This window comes from Chlamydotis macqueenii, chromosome 1, assembly GCF_036417535.1.
Source record: "Chlamydotis macqueenii isolate bChlMac1 chromosome 1, bChlMac1.mat, whole genome shotgun sequence".
Lineage (NCBI taxonomy): Eukaryota > Metazoa > Chordata > Aves > Otidiformes > Otididae > Chlamydotis > Chlamydotis macqueenii.
In genome coordinates, this window is record NC_141556.1 from 204,329,197 (window position 1) to 204,345,492 (window position 16,296).

General features: G+C 44.0%; 1 protein-coding gene across 1 annotated transcript; it reads left to right on the top strand.

Annotated features, from left to right (window-relative positions):
* Positions 1–990: 990 nt before the first annotated feature.
* LOC104476125 (high affinity choline transporter 1) lies at positions 991–8,801 on the top strand. The gene is made up of 8 exons (XM_010115825.2): positions 991–1,367; positions 2,400–2,513; positions 4,090–4,245; positions 4,733–4,881; positions 5,393–5,536; positions 6,474–6,627; positions 7,516–7,733; positions 8,186–8,801. The coding sequence occupies exons 1-8, from the start codon at positions 1,190–1,192 to the stop codon at positions 8,705–8,707; spliced, it is 1,635 nt and encodes a 544-aa protein (XP_010114127.2). The 5' UTR covers positions 991–1,189; the 3' UTR covers positions 8,708–8,801.
* Positions 8,802–16,296: the final 7,495 nt, after the last annotated feature.

A 16,296-nucleotide genomic window follows, 5' to 3' on the forward strand; every position in this document is an offset into this window, starting at 1 on the left:
CAGAAAACACAGGGTTCCTGCACTTCTCCCTCTTCTTCCAGCAGCCATCACCCATCGCCCGTGTGTACCTACCATGTCCTGCCCCTGGGACGTGCTTAACTGGTGCCACTGCCATTTCCATGCACAGCTGCTCCTGGCTGGCTGCAGGAGATGGCAGAAAACCTTCCTAAAGATCTGGGCTTTCAAACTCCTGCTCAGAGTGCATCTGTGAAGAAGAAATCTGTGATTTCCATGTGGAAAGGAGCTACCCGCTCCACAGAGGAACACAAGAATCCAGGAAAGTCAAACAAGTCCCCTAAATAGGGCACGGTTTACACAGAACTGGTTTGGAAGAATCGTGCCTGGATAAGTGAAAAAATATTCGTAGGGCAACTAAAAAGATACCACTACAACGATTCTATAATAAATGTAATCGACTTAATTCCTTAACACATATATAAATTTTTCTCAGAATTATGTCTGTTTAAAGGGAGCGTCATAAAGTAGTTTTAAAAATTCTGTATCTTTCCTGTAGTTTTACCGCAGAGTCTAACAAGACCTTGCTGTCCTGCCTGTTTCCCGCAGTGAAATGCTAACACGATTGCTTTGAATAGCAGCGTGTAGCTCCTTCGGCTGGTCAGTGGTAAATCTTTTACTGTTTCCTAGGTATATTTTTATTACTTTGATGATTCTGTGGATTTAGTTCAGTCAACTTTAAACAGACAAATTCTTAGCCCTATCTTCTGTGTTAGCCTTGTGCCTAGAACCTAGAGAAATACGGATTATTTTCATACCATTGCATATCAGACAAAATATGACATTTCCCCTCCTTTAAGACAAGCTAGTGTTACCCCTCACATCAGTGCTTCATTGCTCTTATCAGCACTCATTCCTACCCTCTTCATCTCTGCTCCCCAGAAAAATAAGATTGGGTATCTCCTGAAGAAGGGGAAAGACAGAAGAATTGCCAGCAGTCCTCCAAAGACAGAGACTTTGCATCCAGCTCTCAAGACTTTTTGGTTTACAACTGTTCCGTGCTGCATCCTTCCTTGCAAAGTACAGTGAACTAATCCTTAGCAGTTTCTTTACAAGGTGGCACTGTTTTCTCTGATTTTTTTTTTTCAGTTTTTTTCTGATTGTGGATTCAAAGTCAAAGAATATTATCATCAAGCCATTATTCCTCTCTATAATCTAAATTAAGCAGCAGAAAATGGCTCTAAATATACCAGGTTTAGTATCTTTGAGCGTGTTTTTTACATTAACTTTGGCTACTGGAATTTGGGCTTCTTGGAAAAGCAAAAAGGACCAGCAGAACAGAAACCCAACTGAAATGGCCATAGTTGGAGGCAGGAATATAAATGTTTTCATTGGATTGTTTACTGCAACAGGTAAGTTTTCTTAAAGGACTTTAAAAAATTCTTCTTAAAACACACGCATTACATAGATCTGGGGGACTTTTCTTTCAAAGCAAGTTAACTCCTTTAATGTCAGGGTAGATTTTACCCAAGTGTGGCTTTAAAGGAGTATGGTTTCATGAATCATTTTGGGATGGATTCTTCCAAACCTCTTCACACTGAGCAGAACCTAATGTTTATGTAGATTCTTTTAAATTAAAGAGATTAATTTAAGAGTTTCGTTAAGAGTTAAAGAGTTTAATTTAAGAGTGACTGAAGAATAAGACACTTTTCATTAAGGAGGACTGTGGTCTTAATCTTGAACCAGTTTCTGTTATCCAGCATAAAAGAAGAATTTTACTCCTGGAACATTCCAGTTCTGTGTGGAATAAACTGCTACTCATGACAAGCATTGGACTTTCTCCTAAAGAGAAACTGTCTCCCCACTGACTGCTGCCCTCCGCTTCCCTTTTCCCCCTTGCTGCCTGGCATCATCTGAAATTTCCTTCCTGCCTCGTTTCTTGTGAAGACTTCCCCAGGTGGTATTTGCCTGGCTAAGGCACTTAAGCCCGTGTTGTAAGTTTATATTCTGACTGCAATGTCTCCGTGCATTTTTTTTTCTGATGTCTGTTTTCTTAGACTGTGTAAGTGATGTTCATGAAGGATGGTCTATCAGTCAAGGCAGAATAACCAAGGCAATTGTTTGCTCTAGCAAAAGTCTTCCACTGAGAAAAGTCAAATTAAAAATTAGTGTATTCAAATTGCCTCTAAATGTTTAAACATCAAGTTTTTCCATGCACACATACATATTCATTCTTGAACCCAGGAAATTATTTAGGGTGAGATTCTAATACTGTGACCTGTACTCAGCACCACATCTCACTGTGTGAGAAAACTTTGCAAAGAAAATAGAAGTGTGATTAAATATTTATATGAGAAAAAGGTTTACAAGCTCTCAGAGTGTTCTACAAGACTAGTTGAGAATATATATGGTAATTCTTATCTTTCCATCTTCCATGTTTACAGCCACCTGGGTTGGAGGAGCATATATCAATGGCACAGCTGAAATTGTCTACCTGCCTTCAAAAGGATTATTGTGGGTCCAGGCACCCGTGGGATTTGCCTTATCTCTTGTTATTGGTAAATAATTCACGTAATCATGACACATAAGCTTTAAAAAAAAAAAATCATATGAGTATATTAAGATGTGTAACAGAGTATAGAGTACATTTGGAAGGTGATTTTGTTTCTTTGGCCTCCCATAGATCCAGAATAAGCATTTATAATGCTATCCTCTAAACTGAAACATAAGAAATTGGAGTAGCTTGGAGCTAGTGTAGAGTTTTGCCTGCTTGGAGCAATTTATAAGAGAAAAATCTTATCTGAGAACTTTAGAAGCATGTGGGTATATGCGTATTGCTTTTTTTTATCATGGTCTCTTATTTACAGACTACTGAGAGTATTGGTATCATTTTTTTTTTTTCTTAAAAATTTCTGTGTGATGAAATAATACTATCTTGGTTTTTTCCACTAAAATGCATTCTTCCAAGTAGTCTCATCTCAGGATGAATTTGTAGTGCATCCAGCTTCTCCCACTTTATAGTTGGTCACTATTTTGTTGAAACTAAGCTAAGTTTGCAGTGTCTTATACCTAAGTTGCCACTTCTAACTCCAAGAATTATTGGACTCACACTGTGGCTCAGCCGTCTTGCCAAGACCAAAGTTTCTTCCAGTCCACGCTGGGTTACACCATAACTCTTTAGGGACACAGGATGATTAAAGCAAGGAGACCTGTGCAGACCTTGCACAGGAATTTCTAAAGGAACAATAACCTTTATTCTCAAGTCAGATAAAAGAGTCCAACTGACGTGAATATGAATCAGGCTTGGAAATATACTGCCAGCATTTTTTATGTGAGTAATTCTTACTAATGAAATTGAGGAGTGCAGGTCTGATCCTGCAATCTTTACTCAGGTCAGTAGTGCCCAGACAAGCAATCCTGTTGGCTTCAGGGTTAGGCACAATACGTATTCTTTGGTTTTAATGAGCCTGCTGTACGTCTGAAGTCTAATATTTAGATGAAGATGTGTGAGACTCAGCTCAATGTGCAGATTAAAATAATATAGCTCTGGGAAGAGACCATGAAGCCATCAAAATGAAAATGTAACCAGAAAGGGAATGCATATCAACATGTTGCATCACATGGTCAAGGACAAAAGTTTGTCTCTTTTTTAGACAAATAGGAGTCTTCAATGCCTTGCTCTGGCCTACTGACATTTTCCACAGGAAGCATTTCAGAAAACTTTGTGTCTCAGGTTGGTAGGTCATTGAAGATGGAGGGGAGACTATATGTGTGTATCTTCTGAGCTAAGTTTCTGTTACAGTCACACATGCCATTTGGGGTGCCCTAGGGGGCCCTGCCTGGCCTCCAGTAGCCACTTCAGAAAGACGTAGGTCTGCCAAAAATGGAGGGTCATACCTGTCAGCTGTAAGCAGATATCCTTTATAACCTGAGACCTCTCAGATGGATGAAATGTCACATTTAGACAAATGACTTGAGGCCCCGGTGTCTGGTTGGCTGCATTATTCTCTAGAGTCCATTATTTGTGAATTCTGCATTCACTATATGGGTCTGATACCCAAATATCATTCTTACGTATTTTTCCTGGAATATAATACACACAAAATTCTACCAAAATGTCATCACTTTTCACAGGTGGTTTCTTCTTTGTAAATCCAATGAGATCCAAGAATTATGTGACTGTGATGGATCCCCTTCAAGAAACTTATGGGAACATGATGGGAAGCCTACTCTTCATTCCACCACTGTTAGGAGAGGTGTTCTGGTTTGCAGCTATCCTGGCATCCCTGGGTAAATACTTACATTGCTGTTTATATTTGTTAAAGGTCATGTGGCACAACTACCAGAGTATAATACACATTTGGGAACTGTGTTGGACTAAGCTGTAGAAACTTGTGCTTCATGTCTCCTTTTGTGAGGGGAACACAAACATTTCTCATTCCTAGAAAATACACTTTTAGGTTTAAAACAAATTACAGTAGTATATTTTCATTGTATTTTAATATAGAGGTCTGGCAATCTGAGCTCCTCTTGCCTGTGGGAAAGCAGAGGTAAAAAGGCAAAGTGCCTTGGAAAAGGTCATGCAGCAAGATAGCAGCAAGAACAGAAACTGAACATGGGCTCCCCTGAGTCCTCACTCTGCTCGCTCTCTGTAGACCGTGAGCCTCTCATACAGTGTGGTGTGCTGGCGTCAAGGAAATAACGTATCCTTATTCATTCTGTGTTCTGCACATATGAAATCTGCCTTAAAATACTTGACCGCTGTTCTTGTCTGCAGGAGCAACAATGAGGGTCATACTGGATATTGGAGGCTCTTTGGCTATCATCATCTCAGCATGCATTGTCATACTTTACACTCTGCTGGGAGGCCTTTACTCTGTGGCATACACAGATGTCATCCAGCTGGTTTTCATTACCCTCAGTCTGGCAAGTCCTGTACATTTCTTTGTTACCAGTTTCCTAACTAAGGGAAAAAATTCTGCTCTTCTTTTCGGTATGTCTCAGACCAAAAATAACTCCACCACTACTGGCCCTTGCCCTACGGTCCCTCTTCAGGAGAACAGGCTTCCTGAAACATCTTACAGGCCTTACACATTTCAGACAGTCCTCACCCAAGCTATTGGCCTTGCTGCGTGAACGTGGCTGCTCACAAGTAAGGTCTGCAGAACCTGTTCAGAACAATCTTGGCTGGAAAGGAGAGAGATCTGCCTACTGAAGGCACCAATTGACCTGAATTACAGGCTCATGTTCTTGATGATGCCATGAACCAGAAACATATAGATTTAGAGTAAGGAAGAGGGAGAAAGGAAGACATTTAGTCTGGGTTCAAACTTATGTAACTTTATGTTCTACATCTACCTTAATTTCAATATCTGAATAGATTCTCCAAGAACAAGGACTCTGGGGAAATGGTTAACTATTTCTGTTTCTATCATAGTGGATCTGTATCCCCTTTGCCCTGGTGAACTCTGCAACAGAAAGTATTTATTATACAGCAACTCATCAATCTTACCAAGACCCTTGGATTGGGAAGATAGAAAAACAGTATCTTGGAAGGTGGCTGGATGACTTCTTCTACCTGGTATGGAGTATTTCTTGGACAGGCAGTTGGAAGAAGGGCTTGTGTGAGAGTTTTCTGTCTGGAAAACTTGTGGGTTCTCTCAGCCACTCTGCAGTACACTGAATGGACTGGGGAGATACAGGGCTCAGCTGTGGGAAGGAAAGAAGCAGTAGGGACACTCCATGCTTTATTCACATGAAGGAATGTACCTCTTGAGTAAGACCATCAAGGCAACTAGTTCCGCTTCTGACATATAAATGAGGCATTTCCTACCTTTTGAGAGGTTGGTCTTGCAGCCTCAATAGTATGCTTTTAACATAATTACGTAAAATTATCTGTATTTGAAAAAAAATATTAAAATGAGACTACCGCAGGTCATCAGCAAGCATGGTGCTATTGGCTTCACTGTACAACTCAACTTTTGAGCTACCAGTATAACCAAGACAACAGGAGGCTGTTATGCTCTTCCTAAACTGGTAGTAGAGACACATAGAAGCTTGAGCTTGTTTGGTGAGGACAGAATCCTCAGATTTTATCTGATGAAATTTTTCTGCTAAGAAAGTGAAAATGGTGATTTTATTTTTAGTTTTAAATTATACTTCAGCTAAGTTTGGGTAAATTTTTCACAAAAGTTGCATTCCCAAAAAACGTCTCTTCTCTTTTCCTTCCTCTGTGTCTGTTTCGCTATACCAAGCAACCTATCTTTCATATTTCTCAGTCTGCCAAACCATTAACCTGTTTTGATCAAAATTTCACATCCATCACAATGAAAACAAGGGAAAAGGGCACCCTCAACCATCAGAAATATCATCCTAAATAGTTAAAGCTGGGCAACATTTATGCATCTGAAACGAGAGTTTTATAACAGCAAAGATTATCATCCATTTGAATGGAGGGAGGGTGCCCTACAGCAGCCAGCAGCCTGGTAGGCACCACTGGTAACATCTGAATGTTTCAGGTGCTTGGGAGCATCCCGTGGCAAACTTACTTCCAAAGAGTGCTCTCCATTGCCTCGCCAGGACAAGCAAGGCTGATCTCCTACCTCTCTGGACTTGGCTGCTTTGTAATGGCCATCCCCTCTGTGCTCATTGGTGCAGTTGCAGCATCAACAGGTAAAACTAATCGTTTGTCTCTGAATAATGAACACATTTTTGTCAACGGTGATGAAAAGTGGATCCAAAGAAGTCACGATTTAGGCTTCACATTACCTAGTCCTGTGTACCTAGAAGCGTAGCCCTGGCCACAAAACTAGGTGGTCTGTACAGAAATGTGGAGCCCTCTGAGGTTCAGTCCACAACTACCTGGAGACATTTAAACAGCCTCAAGACCTGTTTAAAGCTACTTAATTATGATGAAATGGCTTTTCATGGGCCTTGTGTTGAGGAAAGGTGAAGAGAGATCCTGTAAACCCCTGTATAATCCTATTTTCCAAGAAATCTTATGTTTGCTTCTATTAATGCCTTCTGTAAGTAAAACCCAACAATATTATCACATCTCATTAATAAGGTTCTGAAGAAAACCTGCTTGAAGGAATCAAGAAGTTCAGTCTTGTAAACTCACGCCCCTGCCCAGGGGATCAGTCCTGTGTTGGCTGTGAGCAAAGGTTGAAGAGCAGCCAGATCATGGAACATTTAAAGAAATCTGTTGAACTCATTAATTCATCTGTCACTAGGGGCATAAAAGCAAAACTCCCTTCTCATCATGAGCAGGGCCTAGAAGGTTGACTTTTAACTGTCCCAGTTCTGGAAGCACAGACAGTACTATTTCTATAGATGCTACTGGGGAAAAGGAAAATCTTTCACCTAGTGACAGCTGCAGCATGCCAAGGGGAATCACAAGAGATCATAAGAGAATCCAAAAAATTAATTCAAGTCTTAAAATACTGAGTGGGTCCCGGTCCTTAGGCCTGCTGTGACTGGTCCCTGTGGAAAGGCAGCTTCAAAGACAGCAGAAATGTCAGTGAAGGATTTGTTGTGACTTTTCCTTGTTCTCTTTTAAAGACTGGAACCAGACAAGCTATGGTCTTCCGAGTCCACTCGAGAGAGGAGAATCGGCGATGATACTGCCACTTGTTTTACACTATCTCTGCCCAGCATACATCTCCATTGCTGGTCTGGGAGCCATTGCTGCTGCCGCAATGTCTTCTGCAGATTCAGCTCTTCTCTCTGCCAGCTCCATGTTTGCTCACAATATCTACAGGAAAATCCTGAGGAAAAAGGTACTTGGTTACAGCATTCAGTAGTTTTGGTGTCAGGAAAAATGCTTTTGTTTCAAGATCGTTTCAAATCCAGTCTGTGTGGTCTGCAATTAGAGGTGTCTGTCCTTCAGCTGCTGAACTGAGTTCTGGTGCCAGAGCTTCAAACATAGGTCAGGGGTCTTCATACCCTTAGTAGGGATACAAATACCCACACTGGCGAGCTTTGCTTTTTATAAAACAACTGGTATAAAATTTGGACTAGAGTATTGATGGAAACAGCATAAAACCATGGCGCTTAAAATTACAGAGGGCAGCTCCATCTCCAGGGGTGCCTGTCTGGGGCAGCTGCTGGTGGCAAGCACTGCCTGAAAGCAGCAAGGGCTTGCTGAGAACCAGCCCAGGGCAGGGCAATGCTGGTCACTTTGCCAATAAACGCTGTGTCTGTCTGTAATGTGACGATCTCTGTTTTACAGGCTACAGAGATAGAGGTCTTGTGGGCCATGAAGACCTCCATGCTGGTGTTTGGGGCTGCGGCTGCTGGTTTGGCTTTTTACTCCAGCTCTGTCTATGACCTCTGGTTCCTCAGTGGGGAGCTGGTCTACGCCTTGCTCTTCCCCCAGCTCTGCTGTGCCCTCTTTATTCCCAGCACCAACACCTACGGCTCAGCTGCTGGCTTCCTGGTTGGGCTCCTCCTGAGGCTGTTGGCAGGGGAGCCTGTCCTGAGCATCCCCCCTGTCATCTGCTACCCAGCCTGCTCCCTGGTGAACGGGACCTACAGTCAGCTATTCCCCTTTAAAACATTTACCGTGCTTGTCACCTTTGGGACAATCATTGCTGTTTCATACCTGGTTGCATTTTTGTTTCAGAGAAACATCCTGCCCTGCAGGTGGGATGCTTGCAATATCATGGGGGGAACTGGCGTCCTCATCCCCCTGCAGCAGATGGAGAAACAGATGAGCTCACCAACAGTTGCACTAGAAGAGAATCGTGGTTAAACATGGGGCCTCGTTTGAAAGGTCACGGTGCATTCAGCAATTAGAGTATGGCACAAACAGCATCGTTCTTCTCTTTGCTTTCTCCAGTAATGAATTATTTAAAGTCCTTGCAGAGTAATAAAGACACACTCTGTTCATCCAAGGAGAATGCGTGAGCTTGAAGTGTGCAGTGATTAAAGGCGTGTGGTGACGGAGCATGATCTTGTGGTGGTGACCACGGGGCACCTCAGGCCCCAGCAGTGTTTGCTTCAGGGTGCCCCCAGTACCCCAACAAAATGCAAGGCTACAAATCACGCTCCAAAATTCATGGCATTCTTAAATCACATGCTTTTCTCACCACAAAGGAGACCAATTAATGTTTAATAGATTGAGCATTCTTGATTTAAAAAAAAAGGTAAGCAAACCTGTTCCTATTACAACAGCTAGAGTTTTAGCATAATCATCTCTGGAGAGTGCATCAAACCTATAAAACCACATTACTGAATGCAGTGCAACCACCACAGCAGTCCAGCAATAATATCAGTTCAGCACCATTCTTTGTATGCTTTACACAGCTTTCCTTGATACCAAAAAAAATTTTTTCATATGCCTCTCCCCATCTGCGGTCTCAGGCCACGCAACTAGTCAGATGCCATGTGGTTGAGGAGAGGACGTCCCCTCTCATATGACCTGGTAGGGCAGAAGCAGATGAGCAAGATGAAGCAACAGCTCTTAATTACTGGATAAGAAAGTTTTACATTGCCACTATTTACAAAAACTCAATCAGCTGGAAAAATGGAGGTGCCAGAGAGACTCTTGAATGAGTCTTCTCTAAACCATCTGGTTAAATCACCTGTGTCAAGGTGTTACCCAAGCACAGCAGTGGGATTGTGTGGGACACATACACAAACTAGTGTGTGAGAACTCAGAAGGCTGGAAATTTATCCTGAACCTGCCTGCAGGGACACGAAATCCTGAGGGCAAGATCTCAGGTCTGTACAGAAAAGGTCTTGATACCTTGCTTGCATAAATTCTCAATGGGTCAGAATAAAAGCAGCTAACTTTGTGAGTTTGGTCTCTAGCCTGAAGTCTGATGGACCAAGACCATCCCACAGTGCATCCCACAGTCGTTAAGATGGGAGCTGAAACAAAGATTCAGAAGGATCCCACAGTGATGGCTCATGGATGGCTGTCATGTTATACGGCCCTCAGCAGCTATGCAGTGGCTTACCAGGGCCCAGTCGCAATCCACCCGCAACAGCCAGCAGGAACCATGCTCTGGGCAGCCCCTTGCCACAGAATCTTTACAAAGTGGTTGTGGAAGCTGCTGTGCATCGACACACCTTGGCACTGTTGGAAGGAAGATGTTTACAGACTTATCCAAAACACTCCACAGCAGAGCAACCCTGACAGTCAACTGAGCTACTGAGAGTGCAAGCAACATGCTGCTTGGTGAATTGCTTCCAGCATGCGCTGAACACCCCGCTGTGCATGTACAAGGCGAGAAACTCTGCTGGTGCCACCATGCATGGCTGCAGCAAGCTCAATGAGGAGCCATGTGTCACTCTGAACTGGGGTGCAGTCCCTCAGGAACCAGCTGCCCCAACGTGGGCCCTCCATGGGCCACAGACTCCTTCAGGCATCCACCTGCTCCAGCTTCCATCCTTACGGGCTGCAGGATCTCTGCTCCTCGATGGGTCTGCCTCACCATGGGCTGCACCATGGGCTGCAGGAGAATCTTGGCCAGGAGCAGCATTACTGCTCCCCCTCCTTCTTCACTGGCCTTGGCGTCTGCAGCTGTTCCTCTCAGAAGAAATTCTTCACAATAGGCTCAGGCAGACGCCTCTCAGGTTGTCTTCACATCTCATCTCCTCTCTCCACTTCTTGTAGCCGGGCTGGGCCCAGTCAGGCCCAGTTGGCCACCTGGTGGGAGGCCAGAGGGTGAGGGCCACAAGGCCCAAACAGGTTGCGTCTCACCCTCTCTGTCCACGCTTCTTCTTCTTCACTTCTTTTTTTATTTTCCTCTTCTTAAATAGATTACCACAGAGACATTATTACTGTCACCAATTGGCTTGTCCCTGGCCAGTGGTGGGTCTGCCCTAGACCTGGTTGGATCCACCAGACAAAGGGGAAACTTCTAGCGCTTCTTGCAGAAGCTGCCACCATAGGTCCCCCCACTACACAAAACCAGCACAAGGCAAGTGCAGTGGCTCAGGAGGAGGACTGGCAGCTCTAGATAGAGCTTTGTTGACTCTGCTCCCCATGGAGAGCCTTCATCTCCTTTAAAATACTCATCCTCAGCAAGGTGGAGATTCTGCTCCTCATCAGAAAAATATCACACAACTTTGTGCTTTGCCCTAGTGTTAGTAAACACCTGGGCACACTTAACTTCCCATGCACAGCCGTCCTGTTGATATGTTTTGCTAAACGAAGACCAGAAATTCTTTCCTGTATCTCTAGAGACTGTAATGAAATACTAATTATAACATGTGTCTAGAAAAGGAAGAAAAAAAATGTTTTGAAAATTAAAAACATTAACTATGGCCCCAGGCTCTCACTCACTGAAGTATTTCATACCCCAGTGATTTGAGTGGGAGCATGTGAGGTCGTGCTTAGCTAAGGGAGACAGCAAAGCTATCATTACCATAGTGCCAGAAGAACTAGGCTCTTGTTAAATCACAGACTTCAAGACTTAGATGACCTAGTTTGGGGACCTGCACGACCCTCTGTGTGGAGCAGACCAAAGCTGACACACTGCACTTGCACGAGGGCACAGACCTGTTGCATGGCCCAGATGAGAGGGAAACTCCAATGTCCTCATGTCAAGGTCAGCATCCCACTCACCGACCATCCCACCCAGCAGCTCTGAAAGGCAAATGACTACATCTGGAGATAGCTTTTCTCTATGTTGCTGTGCCTGACTTTTCCTTCTGTTCCCCTGCAGAGTCCCAAAGTCTGACATTAAAGCCTTTCCATGCTCACGCACTTGGCCTGGCAGGCAACAGATCCACAGCTTCCTGAGACAGCGTCGAAGGACAGCATTCTGGGGTAGGACCTTGCTGAAGAGCATTACCACCACCATCATGTCACCGCGCAGCGTCACCACAGAAAACTCACTGTGACTTCAAATAGGAAAGTCTTAGCACTGAAAGGGGTATCTGGCATACTCAGCAGAGACACTTTGCCCTTACAAAGCTTCTCTGAATTTCATACCACTAAAACACGCTCTGCTTCGCGTGGAGAGATGAAAACAGCAAAGACACAATTACGGTAACTCTCCTGAATGTTTACCATTTTCCATCCTTATATGACTCCCTCCTCAGAACATCCCCCAGCAAGCTTAAAAAGAAAACATTCATCAAGGTCAGACAAAGTTTTGAAAGCAATTAGCTGCAAGTAAAACAAATATAAAAGCAATTCTAGCCTATACTTAACGACAAAATGCCTAGTTGTTCCAGCCCAGCACACCCAAAGTCCTTGAGGTGCTGCCAGCATGGGGGATAATGACCCAGCTCCCATGAAATCATTCCTCTCACAGGCTGCTGCCTCCAGTTCAGTATTCCTTTATTTTCCTTGCCTCTCTATAAAAAATTCACTCAGGCACTGGAGAGCCTCAGTTTACCTCTCCACTTGTGGATTTACCTCCTTTGCCCCTTAGATGTGTCCATGTTAATGGCTCTGTACAGCTCCAGTTTTCATTAACTTTTCTCAGCCTAGACACCTGCTACCTGTTTCTGGCATTTTTGAGGTTAATAATACCCTATCTGTAATGTTTAATTTAAAAAAAAAAAAAGAAGAAAAGAAAAGAAAAAAAGATGTGCAATTTGGGAAGCATTTGGTTTGCAGTGAGTTCTCAGCATCTCATCAGATACTCACCAGGCGTCTTGGGATGTCTGCTTTATGTAGATGAGAAAAATAGCAACATAACACTTATGACTTCTGAAGGGAAATCTACATCCCTTCCACTTTTCACTGATGCTCATTTTTAGGATTTCCTAAATGTCTCCCCACTGGAATAGCAGCTGATGTCTAGCAAGGAAGCAAAGAAACACTTGCAGGTTTGACAGACATTTCCAGCAGGGTCAGGGAGATACTTCCACGTGAGCTATGAGCTGCGTGGGGCCAGGATGACCCTCTCGTCGTTTCCACACAAATGCTGTGCTCTCTGACTTTACCCCACATGTCACACACCAATTTTCCCTCACAGTTCTCAGACTTTACTACAATCACTGCTGGAGAATACAGCAGCTCCGTTAGCAGAGCTCCTTCATCTTCTAATAACTTTATCTGCTCTAGACCACTACTGACTTCTGTGCTCCTATTGAAAGGCATTAATCCCCCACAGCAGGCATTTGTAAACCCAGGAGAAAAGCCAGCTTGCTTTGCTGATCCTTAAAACTTCGAAGCAATCCATCATCCTGAGGGATGGGAATGTTGCTGCAGCAGCAAAACACTTCTTTCTCTGCCCCCCAGGTAGGGTCTAGGATCATCTTTGCGACTGGAATTTGGGCTGTCTGGAAAAATCAGAAGGAGAAGAATGTGAACTGGAGTAAGGTTTCCCTTATCAGACACGAAAGCATGAATGTCTCAAATGATGTAGAGCTAAAGTTTTCCTTAAGTCTGCTGGGAAATGTCTATCTTCAATACTAAACCACCTCAAAAACAGATAGTATTTTGTTTCAGTTCTTTGGCCAAATGACCAAATCATAGAATCACAGAATGGTTTGGGTTGCAAGGGACCTTCAAAGGTCATCTAATCCAACCTCCTGCAAGAACCAGGGACATCTCCAACCAGATCAGGTTGCTCAGAGCCTCATCCAGCCTGGCCTTGAATGTTTGCAGGGATGGGGCAGCTACCACCTCTCAGGGCAGCCTGTGGCAGTGTTCCACCATCCTCATTGTAAAAAATTTTTTCCTTATGTCCAGTCTGAATCTACCTCCCTCTATTTTAAAACCATTACTCCTCATCCTATCACAACAGGCCCTGCTAAAGAGTTTCTCCCCGTCTTTCCTATGAGCCCCCTTTAAGTGCTGGAAAGCTGCTGTAAGGTCTCCCTGGAGCCTTCTCTTCTCCAGGCTGAACAGCCCCAACTCTCTCAGCCTGTCCTCATAGGAGAGGTGCTCCAGCCCTCTTATCATCTTTGTGGCCCTCCTCTGGACTCGCTCCAACTGGTCCATGTCCTTCTTATGCTGGGGACGCCAGAGCTGGACACAGTGCTGCAGGTGGGGTCTCACCAGGGCAGAGTAGAGGGGGAGAATCACCTCCCTCGACCTGCTGGCCACACTCCTCTTGATGCAGCCCAGGATGTGGTTGACTTTCTTGGCTGCAAGTGCACATTGCCTGCTCGTGTTGATCTTCTCATCCACCAGCACTCCCAAGTCCTTCTCCTCAGGGCTGCTCTTAATCCATTCTCTGCCCTGCCTGTATTTGTGCCTGGGATTGCCCAGACCCAGGTGCAGGACCTTGCACTTGGCCTTGGTTGTTTTATGGGGTTTTTTTTAAAGTCTTTTGGTAGGTCTTTTGAAGTAATATAGGATCCATATTGGTGTCCATTTTCCTCCTTGCCTCCTCAGTTTCCAGCTATCTTATCTGACCCTGGAGATACTGCTGCACAAGTTGGACTTTGCAAATCTACCTTAGGCAACTCAACTCACTTTTGTTTTTCTTTCCTAGTCCCTTGAAGAGGGTCAGCATTTTAATTGATGATGTAGGATTTTGAGATCTTTGGAGGAATGCTCCATTACACACGGTGAACACTCATTTTACATCATTTGAGAATTTCTAGATGGAGGGCAGTTTTCCTGGCCATTTTAATTCACAGCACTGGACCAGTGAAGGTTATTTATCTTTACTTTAGCAAAGATTCTGGCACTACCTCTAACAAAACCCTCGTGGCCAAACTGATGAAGTATAGGTTAGATAAGCGTACAGTGAGGTGGACTGAAAAGTGGCTGAACTGCCAGGCTCAGAGGACTGTGATCCACAGAAATTCTTTCCTGTATCTCTAGAGGATATCCATAGGATAATTCATAACAAAATTATTTTTCACTGTAAGTGTGTTCAGGCACTGGAACAGGTCACACAGAGAGGTTGTGCAGTCTCCAGTCTTGGAGATATCCAGCCAACTGGACACAGGTCTGAGTAACCTACTTCCACCTGACCCTGCTCTGAGTAGGAGATTGGACTAAACAATTCCCAGGGGTGCCTTCTCACTTCAGCCACTGTGTGATTTTGTGACCCTGGAAGAACGCAATGACAGTCTCGTGGCACAATCCAGAAGCTAAACGCCTTCAGCAGCAGCATCCCTTTGGTGGGCTGGACTGGGGGTCCTTTCAGATAAGTTCTTACCTTAGTCACTTGTAATAGCAAGCAACTGAATCCTAGAAAATTTTCATTTTAAAGTTACCATTGAAGTAAGTATTTTTTATTGCTGTATAGTGGTCTGGACCCAAAATTGTCCACGATAACAGAAGTCCAGCTCAGCTGGCTGCATGCAATTGTTTACAAAAACTAACAAAAGCTGGGACAAAAAGGCCAGAAAGCTCTAGATCACTTATGTGAATATAGGTATGATAAGAACTCTTCAAGATTCCTGGTGCCATTGTGGTTTCTGCATGACAATGAGCAGAAAGACTCTAAAAATGTGAAAAAGACTCCAGATTAAAAGAGTGGCTGGACTGGATTTTGGTCAGCTCTCTCAAAGGAGATGAAAAGCCTCTTGGACACTGCTTGTCCTGGGTCATTTCATGGGACAGCAAGAGGATGCAGTGGACTCAAAGGTTATGTCTACATGACTAAATGCTTCTGCATGATGGAGCTGTCCTGGGCCCCTAGGTCAAGTTATAGAGTGAATGCAACCAGACTGTGAGGCTGAAAACCCTGATGGAATAGAAATGGAAGACTGCAGAAGTCGGAGGACACAAATCTAGTCCAATCTCAGTCCTCCGGAGTGATCTGGAGTGAACAGTCTCCAGAACAGCACTTGGGTTTTGCTTTTGAAGAAACCAGTTGGTTCACTGCAAACAAAAAAGACCCAGGGAATGCAGACAAAGTGGACTGTCAGTGGCCCCTGACCTGAGGATAAAATATTTGCAGTGGACAGACTTAAAGCAGCAAACGCCAGCATCTGGGCAGCCCTCTACTGTGGCCTGGGCTGGCAGGATCCACTGAGATACCCTGAGGTTTCCATTGTCTTGGTTTTCCTTGACATTTTTAGACTTCATCTCCTGTGCAGCGTCTGAGATGGTACAGACAGAAATCTGATTAAGAAACAAGAACAATACAAAATCAATGCCATGTACATTAGGTGGATTAACAGCTGGCTAACTGACAGGTCTGGAAATGTAATTACAAGTAGGAAATTATCATCCAGTATCTGAATCTCTAGTGAGGCTGATTCTCGGCATTATGCTATTGAACAGCACTTCTCAGTGACAGGGTACGCAGTGAGGAGCAGTCCACATCGTGTGCTCAGCTGGTCAAACGGCATGCACTTCTGTACAGACTAATGGACAATCTAATGCAGATGCCTATAGGCAGATCAGGTGAATCACAGTTTTAAATTAACTATTGGCTGTATGGTCCTGAAAGGAAGCCCCAAGTGATGCTA